This window comes from Lithobates pipiens, unplaced genomic scaffold (genome assembly GCF_037356315.1).
Source record: "Lithobates pipiens isolate NorthernLeopardFrog02 unplaced genomic scaffold, aLitPip1_a1.2 Scaffold_10, whole genome shotgun sequence".
Classification (NCBI taxonomy): Eukaryota; Metazoa; Chordata; class Amphibia; order Anura; family Ranidae; genus Lithobates; species Lithobates pipiens.
Window position 1 is genome coordinate 28,632,186 of NW_027507686.1, and position 21,532 is coordinate 28,653,717.

At 43.5% G+C, this 21,532-nt stretch overlaps 1 protein-coding gene across 1 annotated transcript in view; it reads left to right on the top strand.

The window, feature by feature from the left end:
* The window catches only part of KIAA0513 (KIAA0513 ortholog), a gene marked incomplete in the record, with an annotated part of 64,783 nt that overhangs the window by 9,897 nt on the left and 33,354 nt on the right, over positions 1–21,532 (top strand). Inside the window, 6 exon segments of the mRNA XM_077453348.1 lie at positions 9,244–9,343; positions 10,725–10,798; positions 10,886–10,956; positions 14,595–14,808; positions 17,062–17,102; positions 17,202–17,277. Of these exon segments, the coding sequence (XP_077309474.1) occupies positions 9,244–9,343; positions 10,725–10,798; positions 10,886–10,956; positions 14,595–14,808; positions 17,062–17,102; positions 17,202–17,277 (576 nt within the window).

Consider the following 21,532-nt stretch of genomic DNA (forward strand, 5'->3'; position numbering starts at 1 on the left):
TCCCCTTTTCTCCATCTCTGTGCTGCTGATCTCCTCCAGCCTAATTCAACCACTTCCTGTTTACATGAACCCACCCACATCCTTGTTTCTAGAGTGTGACAATGGGCAACATGTGGTGTTACAGCCACTTGACACTGGGAGGCATATTACAGGATGACAACGCAGGAGAAAAATTGGGGGACGGGGCAGAGTGTTTTTTTTAATCCTATAACAGGACATGCCTCAACAAAGCCCTTCATGGCAGGATCACCATAAGTTATTTCTACTGAGTTTTTCTTGATTGTATTGATATCTACTAATGTCATATGAGCAATACAGTTCTATTTGCTGAGACAAACGGGAAGCCATTGGGTATTTTTAGTGAGCACATATTTTGAGCTGCTATTACTTAATTTTCCTGAAGGGCGGGGGTTTTTTCTCAGACAATAGGTGCAGGAACCCCCCCCCCCTCCCTTGTTTCTCCCCTTCTCTCCACCCCCTCCTCTGGTCACCGTCCCTTGGTTCACCCCCCCCCACCTCCCAGTACTACCCCAAGTATAATTTATAATTTGTGTGGGATTTGTTCTTGTCTATTAACAAGAAAAGCAATAAAATAGATTCCCTGAAGCCAGCAACAATAGATCCCTCACACAACAGCGGACCTCACCCCAGCAACAATAGACCCCCTCAGTAAGAATAGTTCCCTCACACAACAATAGACCCCCCCTCCCCCCACACGCACACACACACACACACACACACACACCAACAATGGACCACCCACAACAAAATCCCACCCCCTGCAAAAAAAGATCCACCACTACAAAATTAGATCCCTCAGCAGCAACAACAGATCTCCCAGCAGCCAGCATCAATAGACCCCTTTGTGAACAGTAGATCCCTACCAGTAACATGAGACCCTCACACAACAACAGATCCCCCACCAGTGACAATAGATCCCCCAGCAGCCAGCATTAATAGACCTTCCAGCACACATCACCAGTCTGACGAAGGGGCCCTGCGTGTCTCTGAAACGTTGCACTGCTCTGTGATGTGATCATGCAATAAAAATCAGTTTGGATGCTGTCTTGTTGCTCCATGGTGTGCACGCAAATATCTCCATTGTGACTTAAAGCACACCCCGCATTTCTTGCCATTACATAGTTTCAGTGCTGGAAGTGCCGAAACTGCGCTCCCCCTGAATAAAAGCCCTGCTGAAGGGTATTTGTAATGTAATTAGCTGTATCAAATTGCCTTTTTACTTTTGAAGTTTTGTATATTCCCTGTCTTGTAGCCAGCAGCTGATAAAATCTCAGGCATGTAAGGAATGCATTTTCACCAATCAGTCAGGCCTGTGTGAAAGTTGCCACATCAAATGTTCTCAGGCTATGTTCTGTGCATATCGAAAGTTGAGTTGAGGGGGGAAAAAAAAGTGTGTGAACGTGGAAAATAACGTATTACAGCCACTAGATAGAGCTGAGGAGCATACATACTTCCTATTATACTTTGCACCATCTAGTGGCCATAATGCAGTATTTTTTCTCATTCACACTGTTTTTTAAAGCAGAGCTCCACCTTAAAAAAATTATTAAAAGTCAGCAGCTACAAATACTGCAGCTGCTGACTTTTAATAAATGAACACTCACCTATCCAGGGTGCCCGTCATGTCGGCAGCAGATGACGAGCAATCGCTCGTCTTTTGGCTGCCCCCACCGCCATCCTCGGTCAGGGAATCAGGAAGGGGAGGCGCTGCGGCTTCACTACCCGATTCCCCACTGGGTATGTGCGAGTCGCACATCTGCGGCTAGCTATTCCCGGAAGTGGGTGCAGATACCTGGATTATACAGGTATCCGCACCCCCCTCCCCCTTGAAAGGTGCCAGTTGTGGCACCAGAGGGGGGGGAGGGTTTCGATGAGCCGAAGTTCCACTTTAGGGTGGACCTCCGCTTTAAATAATATTTGAGCTGTAAAGAATATAACTTGAAAACACTTAATTTGCCCCAGTTGCACAGAATAAATGTAAATGCATTACGTATAGCTATGCATTTTTAAAAAAAATATAGTGATGTGCAATTCTTCCATATAAAGTATAAGGAGAAAGGTGGCCTAATAAACGATAGGACTTGGTGACACGATTATTTATATGTATAGAAAAAAAAAAAGATCAGATCAGTAAAAGTCAGACATGACTTTCCAGCAAATTCTCCAATAACCTCCAGTAAGTAATCGCTGAGCCCGTAGCGCGCTCCTCCTCGGTAGACATATGCGCAGCGGGGAAATAAGGACGCAGATGACAGAGGATGACCCTGGCTCTGCGAAATATGCCAACTCTTGTGTTTTGAACTCCGCGTCCGTTCATGCGCATCTAACGACTTCAAACCAAGCAGAATGGCGCTCCGGGGGGAAGAGGGAATATCGGGACGGCAGGATGAGAATCCGGCCATGTTGCCGCGGCTCGGGCCAAGGCTGGGGGGGGCTCACTCAGCAAAACGCTGAATTATTGATAAATCGGAGACGATGCGGCATATGGATTAATTGGCCTGTAATTATTTCTGTAAGGTGGATGCAAAACAAGGTAGGTTATTAAAGGCCGAATTCTGATTTGCTGCACAGGAATCCCACAGTTGTTACATTGTATCACCAGTGCGGGGAATCGTCACGTTGTCATTGGAACACTTCCAGTATGCCACTTCCAATGATGTGGAGGATCCTCCATTAAAGTTATCTGTATATAATGTAACTGACTGCTGGAAAAAAAATCAGTCAATAGTGCAGTCTGCATATGAAATGACAATATTTAACCACTTGTCCTCCGGAAGGTTTTACCCCTTAGGATTTTTATTTATTTTTTTCTCCCCTTATGACTAGGCCATTTTGGCTATTCGGCACGGCTCTACAAATTGCGCAGTCATGCAACTGAAATTTTTATCATTTTTTTTTTTCACACCAATAGAGCTTTCTTTTGATGTTATTTGATCACAACTGGGTTTTTTATTTATTATATAAACAAAAAAAGACAGAAAATATTGACAAAAAAACCCTATTATTTTCTACTTTGTTATAAAACATATCCACTAAGTGCCTGTGCACACAGGGGCGACACGACTTGCAGCGCGACTCAGACGTGACCTGCACACAACTTCAGCAGTGACTTGCAAAATGACTTCTGTATAGAAGTCAATGCAAGTCGCCTGAAGTCGCCCCAAAAATAGTACAGGAACCTTTTTCTAAGTCGGAGTGACTTGAGTCGCTCCTATTAGAACGGTTCCATAGTACAGAACGGAACGCCACTTGTTAGGCGGCTAAGTCGCCTGACAAGCCGCTCCTGTGTGAACCGGCACTAAATCAAATTTCTTCAATGATTTAGGCCCAAATGTATTCTGCTACAGTGAGGGGAAAAAGTTTGCACACTGACAAGGAAATGATCAGTCTATAATTTTAATAGTAGGTTTATTTTAACAGTGAGAGACAGAAAAACACATTAAAAAAAAAATGTTCTAAATTGATTTGCATTTTAATGAGTGAAATAATTATTTGTCCCCTTCACAAAACATGACTTAGTACTTGGTGGCAAAACCCTTGTTGGCAATCACAGAGGTCGGACGTTTCTTGTAGTTGGCCACCAGGTTTGCACACATCTCAGGAGGGATTTATTCCCACTCCTCTTTGCAGATCCTCTCAGTCATTAAGGTTTTCGAAGCTGAAGTTTGGTAACGCAAACCTTCAGCTCCTTCTACTTATTTTTTATGGGATTAATGTCTGGAGACTGGCTAGGCCACTCCAGGTTCTTCTTGAGCCTCTCCTTTGTTGCCTTGGTTGTGTGTTTTGGGTCATTGTCATGCTGGAATACCCATCCACGACCCATTTTCAATGCCCTGGCTGAGGGAAGGAGGTTCTCACCCAAGATTTGATGGTACATGGCCCCATCCATTGTCCCTTTGATGCAGTGAAGTTGTCCTGTCCCCTTAGCAGAAAAACACCCCCAAAGCATAATGTCTCCACCTCCATGTTTGGTGATGGGGATGGTGTTTTTGGAGTCATAGGCAGCATTCCTCCTCCAAACAAATGCGTTGATGCCAAAGTGCTTGATTTTGGTCTCGTCTGATCACAACACTTTAACCCGATTCTCCTCTGAATCTTTCAGATGTTCATTAGGAAACTTCAGGCGGGCTGTACATGTGGTTTCTTGAGCAGGGGGACCTTGCGGGCGCTGCAGGATTTCAGTCCTTCATGGCGTTGTGTGTTACCAATTGTTTTCTTGGTGACTATGGTGCCAGCTGACTTGAGATCATTAACAAGATTCTCCCGTGTAGTTCTGGGCTGATTCCTCACCGTTCTCATGATCTTTGAAACACCACGAGGTGAGATCTTGCATGGAGCCCCAGACTGAGGGAAATGGACAGTTATTTGTTTTTTCTTGCATTTGCGAATAATCGCACCAACTGTTGTCACCCTCTCACCAAGCTGGTTGGCAATGATCTTGTAGCCCATTCCATCCTTGTGCAGGTCCACAATCTTATCCCCGATATCCTTGGCAGCTCTTTGGTCTTCTCCATGGTGGAGAGATTGGAATCTGATTGTTTCTGTGGACAGAAATCTTGTATACATGTAACAAGCTGAGATTAAGGGCACTCCCTTTTGAGAGTGCTCCTAATCTCAGCTCATTGCCTGTATAGAAGACACCTGGGAGTCAGAAATCTTGACGATTTATAGGGGATCAAATACTTATTTCACTCATTAAAATGTAAATCCACTTTTTTGAAATGTTTATCTGGATATTTTTGTAGTTATTCTGTCTCACTGTTAAAATAAACTGACCATTAAAATGATAGACTGATAATTGCTTTGTCAGTAAGCAGACGTACAAAATCGGCAGGGGATCAAATGCCCTTTTCCCTCACTGTTCTTGTCTTTGGTAAAAAATAAAACAAAAAAAAGTGTATATTGGTTTGTATGAAAGTGTGTGTGTGTGTGTATGTGTATGTATGTGTGTGTATATGTATATGTATATGTGTATATATATATATATATATATATATATATATATATATATATATATATATATATATATATATATATATATATATATATATATAAATTTTACATTGTAGGTGAGGTTGAAAAAAGACTCAAGTCCAAGCATTGCGTCTGGAATTTATGCAACTATAGATGCTATACTGTAATGGCAGTGATCAACGACTTATAGTTGGACTGTGGTGGCGGGCTATCTGGCACTAACAGGTACTAGCTGGGATGGTCTCTATTTCAAATCCCTAAAATCACATAGAACATGTTAAAGGGGTTGTAAAGTCAGAAGTTTTTTTTTTTTTTTTTTTATCTTGATGCATTCTATGCATTAGGATAAATAACTAGATCGGGGTAAAGAGCCAGTCACAGTGTAAACGAGATTTGCCAGTTATGGCAGTCCTCTCCTCATGCTGAGAGTGCATGTGGAGAGGAGAGCCAATAACTGGCATGAGACACCTACACTGATCATCGGTGTCCTGATGATCAGTGCAGCCCCAACAGTGCCCACAAGTGCTGCCAATCTGTGCCCATCACACAAAAGCAAAAATTTAGCAAAAAATAAACCCAGTAGCGAATAAATACTACCAAAACTAAGCTTTATCTGTCTCAAAAATATAAATTTAATTTGGGTACAGTGTTGAATGAGCACACAATTGTCATTCAAGGTGTGACAGCGCTGAAAGATGAAAACTGGCCTGGGAAGGAAGCAGGTGAATGTGGCCAGTAGGCAAGTGATTAAAAAAAAATCCCTGGTGATCCTGCCATGAAGGACCTTGTTCAGGCACTTCCGGTTGTGGGGTGACAACGCTCTGTCTTTTTCCCCAGATGTGTTCCTATGTTGTCACCCTGTTCCACGGGCTTCCAAAGAAGTCTACAAGCTTCAACACAGACATGGTCCACTGTTGTCACAATCAGGAAATCATGAATGGACTTGGATCTCCTAATTTGCCAATTTGTCTTCTGTCAGTGATTGGGAAAGCACTGAAGTTATTGGCTTTCCAGCTAGAGTATTTTTAGGAGAGGTCAGCCATGATGGCCTCCATATTTCCTCACTGCTTGTTGTCATTTAGCAAATGAAAATGTAAGGAGACAAAGTGAATAAACTATTGGGGATCTACCTGTTGTTTTCTGCAGCCTTGACACTACCACCGCCATCACTCAGTATGAGATGTTCCAAAAATATACAGTGGGGCAAATAATTGTTTGATCCTCTGCAGATTTTGTAAGTTTGTCCACCTACAAAGAAATGAAGGGTTTATCATTTTTATCATAGGTGTATTTTGAATGATGGAGACCGAAGATCAACCAGAAATATAACACACGATACAAATGTTATAAATGGCGTTGCAGTTCAGTGAGTAAAATAAGTATTTGATTCCCTACCAACCAACAATAATTCTGGCTCCCACAGACTGGCTATAGTATGTGCTCATGTGGTACACAGATTAGTCCTTTCAATTTAGGAAGGTCCTCCTAACGACAACCCCTATAAATCCCCTATAAATCATCAAGATTTCTGACTCCCAGGTGTCTTCTATACAGGCAATGAGCTGAGATTAGGAGCACTCTCAAAAGGGAGTGCTCTTAAAGAGGAAGTAAACCCTGATGGGTTTACTTCCTCTTTCATTCCCTGCAAAGCATAATGGACTACTATGCATCGCATAGTAGTCCATTATGTGTCACTTACCTGACACAGGAGCCAGCGAAGTCACCGCTGTTCCCTTTAGTCCGGCGCATCCATCTTCTTGGTGGGTGGCGCACGGGAGCCGACACGCGTAGCATCTTCGTCATGGGCGATGCCGCGCTCAGTGCGCCTGCGCGCTGTCTTCGGGTCTTGCCTGTGTTCGGGCAAATATCTCCTAAACCGTGTAGGTTTAGGAGATATTTCTTGGACCTACAGGTAAGCCTTATCTTGGCTTACCTGTAGGTCAAAGTTTGTTGTAAGGGTTTACAACCACCTGTCCACAAAATCTCTTCCAAACCTCACCATCATGGACGAGACCAAAGAGCCATCAAAGGAAGTCAGGGACAAGATTGTAGACCTGAACATGGCTAGAATGGGCCACAAGACCATCAACAAGCTTGGTGAGAAGGAAACAACTGTTAGAGAAATTCTTCACAAACGGAAGAAATACAAAGTAATTACCAATCTCCCTCGGTCTGGAGCTTCATGCAAGATTCCGCCTCATGGGGTGAGGATGATCATGAGAAAAGTGAGGTATTAACCCAGAACTACACGGGAGGAGCTTGTGAATGATCTCAAGGCAGTTGGGACCACAGCCACCAAACAAACCATCGGTAACACAATACGCCGCCATGGATTGAAATCCTGCAGCACCCGGAAGGTCCCCCTCCTCAAGAAGGCGCATGTACAGGCCTGTCTGAAGTTTGCCAATGAACATCTAAATGATTCAGAGAAGGATTGGGAGAAAGTGCTGTGGTCACATGAGACCAAAATTGTGTTTTATAGGATGACAAAATGCTGGCTATGACCCTAAGAACACCATCCCTACAGTCAAGCACGGAGATGGAAACATTATGGTTTGGGGCTGTTTTTCTACTGACTTTGCCGCATCGAGAGGGCAATGGATGGGGCCATATATTGTAAAATCCTGGATTCTTCCCTCAGCCAGAACACTGAAGATGGGTCATGGATTGGTCTTCCAGCATGACGATGACCCAAAACATATGGCCAAGGCAACAAAGGAGTGGCTCAAGAAGAAGGACATTAAGGTCATGGAGTGGCCTAGCCAGTCTCCAGACCTTAATCCTATAGAAAATTTATGGAGGGAGCTGAAACTTCGAGTTGCCAAGTGACAGCCAAGAAACCTTAAGAATTTAAAAAAGATCTGTAAAGAAGAGTGAACCAAAATCCCTCCTGTGATGTGTTTAAAACCTGGTAACCAACTACAAGAAACGTCTGACCTCTGTGCTCGCCAACAAGGGTTTCACCACCAACTACTAAGTTATGTTTTGCTTGGGGATCTCTGTAAATTATAATGTGTTTTTTTTTTTTTTTATGGATTTTCGGTTGATATTCTGTCTCATTTAAAATACATCTATGATAAAAAAAAATTATAGACCCTTAATTTCTTTGCAAGTGGAAAAGCTTACAAATTCTGCAGGGGATCAAATAAATATTTTCCCCACTATTATATACATTACCAAAAGTATTGGGACACCTGCCTTTACGTGCACATGAATTTTAATGGCATCCTAGTTTTCACCTGTAGGGTTCAATATTGAGTTGGCCCACCCTTTGCAGCTATAACAGCTTCAACTCTTCTGGGAAGGCCGTCCACAAGGTTTGGGAGTGTCTATGGAAATGTTTGACCATTTTTCCTGAAGTGCATTTGTGAGGTCAGGCACTCATGTTGGACGAGGAGAATGCCTGACTCAGTCTCCACTCTAATTCATCAAATGGTGTTCTGTCTGTCTGTCTGAGGTTAGGCCTCTGTGCAGGCCAGTCAAGTTCCTCCACCCCGAATTTGCTCATCCATGTCTTTATGGACCTTGCTTTGTGCACTGGTGCTCGGTCCTGTTGGAACAGGAAAAGGGCCATCCCCAAACTGTTCCCACAAAGTTGAGAGCATGAAATTGTCCAAAATGTCTTGGTATATTGATGCCTTAAGTATTTCCTTCATTGGAACTAAGGGGCCCAACCCCTGAAAGAACCCCATGCCATAACCCCCCCCCCCCCTCCACCAAATGATTTGGACCAATGCACAAAGGTTCTTAAAGACATGGATGAGTGAGTTTGAGGTGGAGGAACTTGCGTTTGTGCGTAAAGGCAGGTGCCCCAATACTATTGTCCATATAGTGTCTATTACAATAGGGCAGATAGTGAACATTAGGAGGTAGGCTGAGCTACAGTGTGTGATGGCATGAATGCCTGCTGAATTACAGTATGTACCGGCATGAATGCCGGTACCCCACAGGATGTGAAACTGTTAATCAACAGTGGTTCAGCACATGGAAGAAACTTTCAGCAGCCAATCAGAAAGATGGAAGGAGATGCTCATTAGTTGCTTCTGCTCCTGTACTCCTCCCATTATAAGGTGTAGCTGAAGGGGGGCACAAAGTGGATGGTGGTTGATTTGCATATGAGGAGCGGCCCTGACCACTTTTTACCTTGTACTGGTTGTTGTGGCCGGACTCCATCTACAGCTGACACACAGTACAGCTTACAGCCACCTCGGTGAACTAAGCTTTTCTTTTTTTTAACTCTCCTTCCAGGGAGGACATGGACCAGGAGGAGAAGGCGCGATTTGGCGAGCTCTGCAGCTCCGAGAATGGGAAGGGAAGAGAATGGTTTGCTCGCTTTGTCAGCGCTCAGGTAACGGTTTATTGTATATGTAGCATCAATGTGAGGCTGTCTTGTAAGTCCCGCCTACATTTCTCTCCAGAAGAATGGCACCATTTTATTTCAGGCATCATCCAGGATCACCTTCTGCTTTCTGGACTGAGATCCTAGCTGTTTTTTTCCCAAAAACTGAAAAAAAAAAAATTGGAATATTTTATTTTAACATGATGAATAAAATATTTTAAGGCAGGTTGTTCAAATATTTTCCAAATAATTTCTAAAAAAAAATGTATGATATCAGATTATACTAATTTCTGTGAACTGAGTGAGGACAAGCAAGTCCTAGGTAACAAACTGAACCCTCCAATGCAAGAACGGTATTAATTTCTTCTTTTAGGAAGTGCTGTGCTGCTATTGTAACAAGAAAAAGGTGTCAGTTTTTCTTTTGCATGTTAGTGGGTGTGTTTGGTTTGTTCTGTCCTCTTCACTAGGCCTCAAAAGCATTGGAAGAAAATACAGAACAACAAAAAGGACCTGAAAGTATATACTTAATTAAGGCAATTGGAATCCAGTTTTTTTTTTTTTTTTTTTTTGATGGATACCGCGCCGGTCCTGAGGAGCTGCAGGCAGGAGTTATTAGGCTAGGCTTCGGCCTAGTCAGCCGTGGCCTCGCCTACAAACTCCTGCCCGTAGCTCCTCAGGACCCGCGCAAAAAAAAAAAATCTAAGAAAATCGATTTGCTGAAATTTTGAATCGATTTGACCTCTCAACTCGATTCAAAATTTAAATCTTCTTTTTTTTTTTTTTTTCCCCAGCCCTACTTTTGGTTTTGAAAATTGTTTTGTGGAGGCTTTTTGGTTGTAACATATAAACTAGTAAGCAGTTCAGGAGATTGTTGATCCCTTTGTTACAAAATAAATATTTAAAAAAAGTAAATTCTGTTTGTGATAATTGTTTGGCTACACTATATTTTTCATATGCTAGTTGTGATAATTTTATGCCAAGTAAAATTGTCCATAGTCATATTTTATGTTCCTAAAGTAACAGAATATCTTTCAATCTTAAAAAGACAAAGTGCTAATGTAGCATTTTTTTTTTCCGAAAATTTCATTCCCCTTCCCCCTCCCCCCCCCCCCCCCCCCCCAAAAAAAAATGTTAATTTTTTTTCCGAACTTCAAAATTTCCAGAAATTTTACATCTCTAATCAACACACAGGTTCTGACTTTGTGAATTTCTTCACATGTGTGTGACTGTAGATGTAGAGGTGTTTGTGTTTCTCTCAGTACAGTGTCGGTTATGTTCTGCGTTCGGTTAGAAGTTGGAGTTCTTCTATAGGATTGGTGGTTGGGGGCTGCTTATCTGTTTCTGGCTATTCTAGACCTGAAACCTGCTTCTGCTCTCTCCGCCTCCCCAGCGCTGCAATTCGAAGTGCGTCTCGGAGCAGACCTTCTACAGGCTGGTGCAGTCCTTCGCCGTGGTCCTCTTTGAGTAAGTGTGTCAATTCTACATTGGCTCGCGGTTGCGATAACTATGTTCCCCTCCCCCCTGACTCCCCCCCTCTCTTTCTTCCTGTAGGTGTCACCAGATGGATGATTTTGGTCCAGCCAAGAACCTGATGACCATGTGCTTCACGTATTACTACATTGGTGAGATGTTGATCAATGGCAACTCCTGTATTATCCAAACACCAGCATCAGCCAATAGTCCTTTCCTGCCATGTGATACAGCTGTCCACCATCCTCCAGTCATGCTCATCCTACAGTCTTTGACTCCACCCCTTTTCTGCAAATTATTTTTGGCTTACTTTATACAGAAAAGAGTGGCACTCCTGTTAAATATTTGTGTAGGTATAGTAAACAAATGAATTCCTGATGCATGCTCTAACGCACTTTGCTTCCTAGAATGAAAAGCCGGTGTCTTGTCATATAACGTCCTCCATCTGATAGTATCTGCTGCGTACTGCGCATGCGCAGTACACGGCAACACAGATTCCGAAAATTGCCGAGGATGAACGGTGCCTGCGCCGTGAGTCCAGGTTCTAGCCCCACTATCCAAGTGGACATAGAATAGGAATAAAAAATAGCCGAGCGCAGCGAGCGGCCCTCTAATATTCACAACCCTATGTCCGCTTGAATGGTGGGGCTACCACCTCCACTCACAGTGCAGGCGCCGTTCAGCTTCGGAGATTTTCCCAAGCTTTGTCTGCTCCGTACTGCTACCGTAACGCATGCGCAGTACCGGGCGGACGCTATTTGATGGCTGGACGCTATACGGCAGAACACCGGCAGATAGAAGAAATGTTTACACATAGGGAGCACTCAGGACTAGCGTTTGTTTTTTTTTTTTTTTATTTTTTTTTTTACGAAAGCCAGGCCAAGGTTTGGGAGTGGGGGGCCGAAGGGCCAGCACTTTCATGTTACAATTTCTTAAATGTCTCCTCTAGTACTTATACAGAGATAGTTTTCCCAAATGTTACGTTTCAACTTTTGTATATTCCTTATCAAAACCATTATATTGTATCCTATATTCTACGATGTGTTCTAGAATGTACCAAACAAATATCTCCCCTCCCCCCACTAACACTAAACTTTTAAAACAAAAAGTACACGTCAGTTTTTACTGCTAGCCAACAGAGTTGTAAAATCGCTCACTTCAGTAATAGAAACCCTATAGCTATAATAGTAGAACATGTCCCATCCACAGTGTCAAAAGAACAAAAAACACTGGAGGCATTGTAACAAACAGTGGCGGGACAGGCTCGCTCAGCGCCCAGGGCGAGTTTGCAGAACTGCACAACCGATTCCAGCTGGCATCGCATGACCTCATAGATGTACGCACTACCCTGTGTGCTCAGGTACCCCCTCCCCCCACTCCAGATGCAAATAGTTGGCATGGAGGGTGCCCGGCCATTCAATTGCTATTTAAGCAGCTGGAGGTAGGTGGTCATCTGCACATGCCTTTTTTCTTTTTTTGTGTTGTGTGGGGAATTGAGGAGAATGGAGTGAACAGCTGAAAGAAAGCTGGGACTTGGTGGCTGCTCCTTTTAACACCCCCCTGCCCCCCCCCCCCCAGGCGCTCGTACCAAAAGCTATTCCTGATTAAGCTCACACTAAGCAAAATGCATCGGAGGAGCCTAGGTGGACTGTCCATGTACCAGGAATTTGTTTTATTATAACTTTCACGATTATTGGACAGGAGAGATGAGGGACGGGCCCCCTCCGTGATTTGGGGGAGTAAGAAGGAAATTATCTGGAGCCGAGTGTGTTTTTATATTTATTTATTTTTTGTTTTTTTTTCACATTTTATGCCTTACTTTAGGCATCAATTTTTTTTTACCATATTGGCTCCATTGTATGTATTACATTACCCGGTAGTGACTGTCCTAGTGCAAATGTTAAAGAGGACCTGTCAGCATAATCCAATCCAATATTGTGAAGGATACAATCTGTTCTCAGACTCCATCATGTGACCTGAAGTCTTGGCAGCCCAGGTCCTATGATCTCAGGCTACAAGGAGCATTGTGGCTGTTTGACATAATTAGAGACTGATGTTCCTTTTTCATGTGAGCAGTATATATTAACTGCAAAGGGGTTACAGCCCAGTAAGTATACATTATAGCCAGTATAATAGCAGCTTCGGGCATCCCTGCCCTTTATAGGGGTGTTTTTAGCTCCAGCTGTGTCTGCCCCATATTGGCACTGTATGTCCACACTCATAAGAGTAGCTATTTTTAGAAAATAAGAGGTTGGCAAATCTGCAAGATGGGGTAGGGACTGGCCAGAGGGGGTATCACTTTTGACTTAGTTGGCAATCTTGAACATGCATTGCAATATATGATGAGAATCTTTATTTTACAAGCAATAATCTTCTATAGGAAAGGCAGCAAGTGGCAACACCCCCCCCCCCCCCCCCAGTTTCTCTTGTGTGATGTGTATATGTAAACGTATTTAGGACCTGAGCATTTATTAGGTATAGGTAACTATATGGATGCCCGCTGCCCGCAAAAATTTACAAGGGTGTGGCAACCGTGGGTGGGTTCTGCAGAGTAACCGATCTTGTTTTATCTTCTTTCTATTGTCCCTTATCTGGGGGTATGACTTTGGTATTGATCTGCTGACTGGATCTGTGGTTTTTCGCTCTGTTATGTGTCATACCTTGCATCTGTGCTGTATACTATTTCATATACTGCTTGTAATTGCTTTGCTCTTTTACTAATAAAGACCAACCTTTTTGTAAAAAAAAAAACTATATGGATGCCCGAAGTTGCTATATTACTGGCTATAAATGTATGTATACTCGCTGTGCTGTACCCCCTTTGCATTATACAGTAAAACCTTGGATTGCGAGCATAATTCCAGAAACATGCTTGTAATCCAAAGCACTTGTATATCAAAGTGAATTTCCCCATAAGAAATAATGGAAACTCATATGATTCATTCCACAACCATTTATTCATCGGTTCTTTTAGTTTATAGTCCATATAAAAAGATTATAGCAATGTGATTTGTAACCATAAAATGTCCATCCACAAATTGCAGCCTCCACAAGGGGATTTGAAGCAAAATCCAGCATGAGCTACAGAGTATAAAAGAGAAGAGGGCGCCTATAAGTGTAGCAATATGTTGCTGAATGTTGCACCTTCATTAAATGTAACCATATTACTGCACTTAGAGGCGCCTCTCTTCTCTTTTATACTCAGTTGTGATATGACGCTACTTGTATATCAAGTCGAAATGTATTAAATGTTGCTTGTCTTGCAAAACGCTCTCAAACCAAGGTTTTACAGTATATTGATTAAGTTGGTGTTTTCTTTGGAATCCACCTAGTTATTTGCATAGACGACCATGTTTACTTTCTGTCTACCCTCTTAAACTGCACGTATGTGTATATACAGCTGTTGCTTTTTTCCCCAGAACAGTTGCTGTCTGTACTTCCATTCTGTTTCTAGCTATTTGTACAATTTCCACTGTATTGGTCATTTGCTTTTACATGTGATCTATGTCCCTTCTTTTCCTAGTGTTCTAGTCGGCTGTATCCATTGCCCCCCCCCCCCCCCCCCCCAAGTTGGTAGTCAGGCCTCCAATTAACCCTTGCAGTAGGTGCCTTTTGTTAATGGGTGTCCTCCAGCTGTTGCTGAACTACAGGTCCCATCATGCCTCTGTCTTTGGTAGTCATGCTTGTAACTGTCAGCCTTGCAATGCCTCATGGGACTTGTAGTCCTGAAACAGCTGGAGGGCCACAGGTTGAGAATGCTTGCTTTAAATGATCCCCTTTTAATCTGCAGGGAAGCCTCACGTGTCGCCCACAGAGTCACGGGAGAAGCCGGTGAGCACCGGCAGCATTGACGCCTATTTCAAGTCTGCCAACAGCTGGCTGGCTGAGAAAAAGGACAACGTGGAGCGTCTGCTGAGGACCACCTCCGTCACCACCGAGAACATGAAGGGCTTTTTCGGAGGGCTGGAGAGCAAACTTAAGGGACCGCCCGCCAAAAAGAATGGGTAAGGGATATTTCTAGAGGCATGCAAAATTTCCAGATGTGAATAAAGCGCGATAACCTACAGTAACCAATCAGGAGCTGGATTTACTGCTGGGACTGCCAATCCCAGCGCTTATCTCCATTTTTCTAGTCCTATATTGGGTTATATGTACTGTGTGGACACTGACCAGATTACAGGTTTGCTACTCAGAAGTAAAAGGATACATTAGAAACATTGTAGCAGCATGTTGTGTGCAATGAAAGCTCCGCAGTCCTTCACAGCCTGTTGCCGCCCAAGTAAAACGCATGCGGCGGTAAAAGGTTGGGCTTTAGCGCCCACACGCCACATATATGTGCTTAGTGTGCACTCCCAACACAGAGACTGAACCATCAAAGACCGTTCCCGGTCCGAACTAATGATCTGTAGCCAACCGGACAGTGGTCACATGATCACCAATCCACCCCGGGCATTCAGAACTTTGAAAGGGACACTGGAGACTTGGCAGGAAGGGGTTAAAGTAGATGTATGCCATAACTGGATGACATTTGTGTGCATCATATGCAATTTCCATGCATCCTCATAAATATTCTTCTCGCCTTTTTTGATCCCTTGGTCTCGTTTTTTAGTGCTGCGGATCTCCTGCAGCCACTCCCTGTCTACATGCACTTGCTCCACCGTCCTCTACAAGGCGATGCTCCGGCCCAGCTTCCTGAAAGTGACAACAGCGGGCCATGCCTGAGCTGTGTGTCTGCACGGCCATTGGTGGACTTATATTTTGGAGATGGGGTAAGGGTGTTGTCACCCTATAACTGGAAGTCCCTGAAAATGGACCTTCATGGCAGGATCACCAGGAAAAATATTAATGAAAGTTGCAGATTTTCAAAGATTGGAAACAACTGTTGAAATCTTCTTAACCGTTTGCCAACTGCAAGACTTGGCAGCAGAGAGGCTCTCCTGCACCGGATCATGTACCCTAGTATGTGATCCGCCACTTATGGATAGGGCGGGCGGATGCGTCCGTGTGCTGCTGGTGCCACGTCTGTGCAGTGATTAGACACAACACAAGCCGATCACTGGGTGCCGGTCAATGGATGTTCTCCAGCACCCACTGATCAGCAAGGAGAGGCACAGAACAGAGCTCTGTCAACAATGTTTTTTTTTTTTTTTTTTACCAGAATTACAAAACGGCCTAAATTAATGCAGAAATTCGATTTATTTTATTTATTTTTTTAATTGGTATGTTTTATATCTGAAAGCTATAAAATATAAATAAAAAAATTCTAAAATGTCGTCCATCTTTTTTTGTTTATAGCTCAACAAATAAAAACCGTAGAGGTGATCAAATACCACCAAAATAAAGCTCTATTTGTGGAGAAGAGATAACCTATATTTAATTTATATACAGCGTTGCACGACTGCACAATTGTCAGTTAAAGTAATGTAGTGCTGTATTGCAAAAAAATGGCCTGGTCATCTGACCTCTGGCCTACCCCCTCAGTCTTGCACAGTTGTAGCGGCTCTTCTTCTGGAATGAAATGGCTTACTCTGATTTCACCGCACACTGTGAGCTTCTCACAATGTTCGTTAGAAGCTGCAGCAAGTCAGAGCCCGCCTCATTTCCTGACTGGAGGATGCCCATCATTATCTAGCCCTTTCCTCCCAAGGAGCTCCCATTTTATGTGCACCGTGGTGATGGCATCCTAGGGGTGCCGGAAAAAATACTTTTGGACGGCACACCATTGACGTTTCACTTAGCTCAAGGACCACGTCACTTCTAGCTCATCTCGCACTGCGCTTTTGTATGTAGCCTTCTGGCTAGCCAGGGCAATTTTTGTGTTGGCTGGAATGCCCGCTATGTACTACACTTGGCCTTTTTTTTTTTGTTTTTGTCACAAGCATTTAGTGCAAATGCTTGTGACAAAAACAAAAAAAAAGGTTTGAATGTGAATGTTTTGAAATAAAAACGTCATTAGAATGTTGTTGAAAGGGAATGCAAAATGAGTAGATTTTTATTTCTCCTTAACACGTTAAAGCTTCTCTGAGATTTTAGTGATTGGGTTACGCCCACTAAAATGAGGTGGAAAGCTTGCATTTCAGGTTCTCAAGAACATTGGTGTGGTCCTGGCTGTGAACTGGGCAAAAAGACATCTGCTGATGCTTGCAGGCACCTTTTTTTTTTTTTTTTTTTTTTTTTTTTTCCAGCATGTTTAAATATTGACTTGACAGGTTCACTTTAAATACCCAGGGTAGTAAACAAAATCCCTTTTCTTCCAGCCAATCCGAAGACTCTCCAAGAGAGCAGCCGTCCAATGACAGTGAGTGGGTCCCGTCCTGTTGTCGTCCCTTGTGTGGGTGTGTTGCGTCGTCTTTCCGGGGTTCATTGTGTGTTCTCACCTGTCATTCTTTATGTTCAGTTCCCCTGCAGAGTCCCGATGACAAGAAGGGGGAGAAGATCTACCTGTACTCGCATCTGAAGCAACAACCAATCTGGTAAGGGGGGGAAGGAAAAGGAGAGTGGGGTCAGTAATGAGTGTTCTGCAGTGATGGCGTCACGCCGGAGTTGACCTGTGTAGAGGAAAACTGCTAAACTACTTGGCCCTTGTTCACACCGGTGTGGCTTGTCATGAGATTTGACAGTTCCAAGTCTCAGCCCATTGCCAGCAATGGAAACGTTCATGTCGCAGCGATTATGTAAAATGTTCAAGCAGTACATTTTAGCGATTTGCCACTTGCAAAGACTTCTGATAAATGAAGTCGCAATGAAATCAGTAGTGCAAATCGCACTGATCTGCAGCTTTGAAATGACGCTGAAGTAGAGAGATTTCAAAGTGGCACCAGTGTGAAAGGGGCCTTAAAGCGGAGGTCCACCCTAAAGTGGACCTTCCGCTCATCGGAACCCTCCCCCCCTCCGGCGCCACAATTGGCACCTTTCAGGGGGGAGGGGGGGTGCAGATACCTGTACAGTACAGTTATCTGCACCCACTTCCGGGATAGCTCTCTGCGGAAAGGGGCGTAGATTACGCCCCTTTCCGCAAGTGCCCGCCCCTTTCCGCAAGTGCCCCGCTGCCTGCTGGGAAACACACAGATCCCAGAGGCAGCGGGGACCGTCCTTATTGCGCAGCGCGACTCGCGCATGCGCAGTAGGGAACCGAGAAATGAAGCCGAAATGCTCCATTTCCTGATTCCCATACCCAAGATGGCAGCGGCAGCACCCTAGAGACGATCTAGAGATCGGCTTCGGGTGCCGACATCGCGGGCGCGCTGGACAGGTAAGTGTCACTATTTTAAAAGTCAGCAGCTGCAGTATTTGTAGCTGCTGGCTTTAAAAAAAAAAAAAAAACGCGGACTCCCGCTTTAAAGTGAAATGTACAATAATCAGGATATTTACATTGTATTCGTCATATCTATCTATCTATCTATCTATCTATCTATCTATCTATCTATCTATCTATCTATCTATCTATCTATCTATCAATATATATATATATAATCTTTTATACAGCACTTGACATATACAGTGGATATGAAAAGTGTCAGGTTTTTCTGTGATGTAAAAAAAAAAGAGACAAAGATAAATCATTTCAGAACCTTTTCCACCCAATGTGACCTATAGCCCTGGTTCACATTGAGCGATTTGACATGTCCCCCGTGTTCTTCATATGTCTGGGCTATGGGGTAGAGTGGCAAGACTAAAGCCTTTTCTTAGAAAAACATCCAAGCCCAGCTAAATTTTGCAAAAACACATCTGAAGTCTCCCAAAAGCACGTGGGAAAATGTGTTGGGGTCTGATGAAACCAAGATTTAACTTTTTAGCCATAATTCCAAATATGTTTGGTGCAAAAACACTGAAAATCGCCAAAAGAACACCATACCCACTACAAAGCATGGTGGTGGCAGCATCATGCTTTGGGGCTGTTTTTCTTCAACTGGAACAAGAGCCTTAGTCAAGGTAGAGGGAATTGTGAACAGTTCCAAATACCAGTCATTATTGGTACAAAACCTTCAGGCTTCTGCTAGAAAGCTTCACTTGAAGAGGAACTTCATCTTTCAGCATCACAATGACCCAAAGCATACATCCAAATCAACAAAGGAATGGCTTCACCAAAGTTTTGGAACGGGCCAGCCAGGGCCCAGACCTGAATCTCATTGAAAATCTGTGGGGTGATCTGATGAGGGCTGGGCACAGGAGATACCCTCGTAACCTGACAGTGTTTTAGCAAAGAGCGGGCAAATATTGCCAAGTCGGGATGTGCCATGCTGATAGACTCATGCCCAAAAAGACTGAGGGCTGTAATGTAATCAAAGGGTGCTTCAACAAAGTATTAGTTTATGGGTGTGCACACTTATGCAACCATATTATTTTTAATTTTTACTTCCCTCCACCTAAAAGATTTCAGTTTCTTGTTCAACTGATTTGTACAGTTTATAGGTCACATTAAAGGTGGAAAAATGTCTGAAATGATTTATCTTTGTCTCATTTTTTTTACATCACAGAAACCTGATATTTTAACGGGGGTGTGTAGACTTTTTATATCCACCGTATATTGTGCATTCACACGAGTCCCTACACTCCTGGAGCTTACAATCTAACGTCCCTAACTCTCATTCATACATACACATATTAGGGCCAATTTAGACAGGAGCCAATTAACCTACCAGCATGTCTTTGGAGTGTGGGAGGAAACCCGCATAGGGAGAACATGCATACTCCATGTAGGTTGTGCCATGGTTCTCCCTTGTAATGGGAGAGAAGGAACTGTACACAGAGTACAATTTCTCTGCATAGGCTGCAGATTGTCTTTTTTTGTGTCCCCCTCTTCTGCCTACCCCTCGGCCTGTTGACTGTACACCACGACATTTAACCTTACAAAAAGAGTTATATCTATTAGGTTGGCAGTACAGCTATACAGGAGCAGGAAAATGTATTCAAACATAGTAGCAGAGAGGTCCCAACTTTGTGAAGTCTTCCACTTGTCTCCAACTGTTAGATGTGTGGGGGGCACTAAAAAGAAGGAAAAAAAATATGATTTTATACCCCCATAGCTGTCAGAGCCATGATGTCTCACAAACGAAAGATTCATTCACAAAGCTAACATAACAAGCAGTGGTGTAGCATGGGTTGCAAGTGCCTGGGGCAAGGCAAATATGCGCCCCCCTTACCCCGGCGGACTGTTATCACTCCCTCTGTCCCTTCCACCCAGAATGAATATAAATATACTATATTACCAAAAGTATTGGGACATCTCCCTTTACATGCACATGAACTTTAATGGCATCTCAGGGTGCCGTTTCTGACCCAACCGGGAGGGGGGTGGCAGCGGTTGGATTGTTTGCCCCCTCCCCCCCCCCCCCCCCCAAAAAAAAAGATCACCAGTCGCTACTGCTTGTGGGTTTAACTAATCATTTTCAAAATTGAGTTGGCCCACCCTTTGTAGCTATAACAGCTTCAACCCTTCTATGAAGGCTGTCGACAAGGTTTAGGAGTGTGTCTATGGGAATGTTAGACCATTCTTCCAGAAGAGCATTTGTGAGGTCAGGCACTGATGTTGAACGAGAAGGCCTGGCTTGCAGTCTCCACTCTAATTCTTCCCAAAGGTGTTCTTCTATTGGGTTGAGGTCAGGACTCTGTGCAGGCCAGTCAAGTTCCTCCACAACAAACTCGCTCATCCATGTATTTATGGGCCTTGCTTTGTGCACTGGTGTGCAGTCATGTTGGAACAGGAAGTGTCCCTCCCCTAACTGTTCCCACAAAGTTGGGAGAATGAAATTGTCCAAAATGTCTTCATATGCTGACGCCTTAAGAGTTCTCTTCACTGCGACGGGGAAACCTATAATATATCTGTTTTGTTTTTATGACGATTATTTTATTGCATATTTTGGTGTGGCTTGTCAAGAGACGAGCAGTATCAGGGGCTCAAGTTAGAAGACACCTTTATACTCTTCCCGCAATGCTCACTGTATCATGATATGTTTATGGAATTTTGCTCTATTCCTTTGATGTTCACATGTCTTTGAAAACTTAAACAAACATTGGAATTGAAAAACCTTATCTTGGGAGCAGCCTGGGGTGACAACGCATCTCCTTCATAGAATACAGTAAGTGAGCGTTGTCACCCTAGGTGGCAGGACCATTAGGTGAAAATAAAGGGGGGGGGGGGGGCCCTGAAAAATTAAAACCAATCCTGTCACCACATCTAAGGACCGGCAAGGGGTGTCGGGACTAATATAAAATGGAGATCTCTAATGCCCTGTACACACGGTCGGACATTCCAACAACAAAATCTGATGGATTTTTTTCCGACGGATGTTGGACCAAACTTGTCTTGCATACACACGGTCACACAAAGTTGTCGGAAAATCCGATCGTTCAGAACGCGGTGATGTACAAAACATACAAAGGCACTATAAAGAGGCCAGTAGCCAATAGTGTTCATCTTAGTCTATTCTGAGCAATGCGTGGCACTTTGTCCGTCGGAACTGTCTACACACGCTCGGAATTTAAACGATTGGATTTTGTTGTTGGGAAAATTTTAGATCCTGCTCTCAAACTTTGTGCGTCGGAAAATCCGACGGAAAAAATCAGATGGAGCCCACACACGATCGCATTTTCCGAAAACATGATATCCGATCACACATTTTCCTTTGGAAAATCCGACCGTGTGTATGGGGCATTATTCTCCAATGAGCATAGAAGAATAACCGGTATATCACAGATGAGATGAAATGAGAACAGGGCCATTTTATA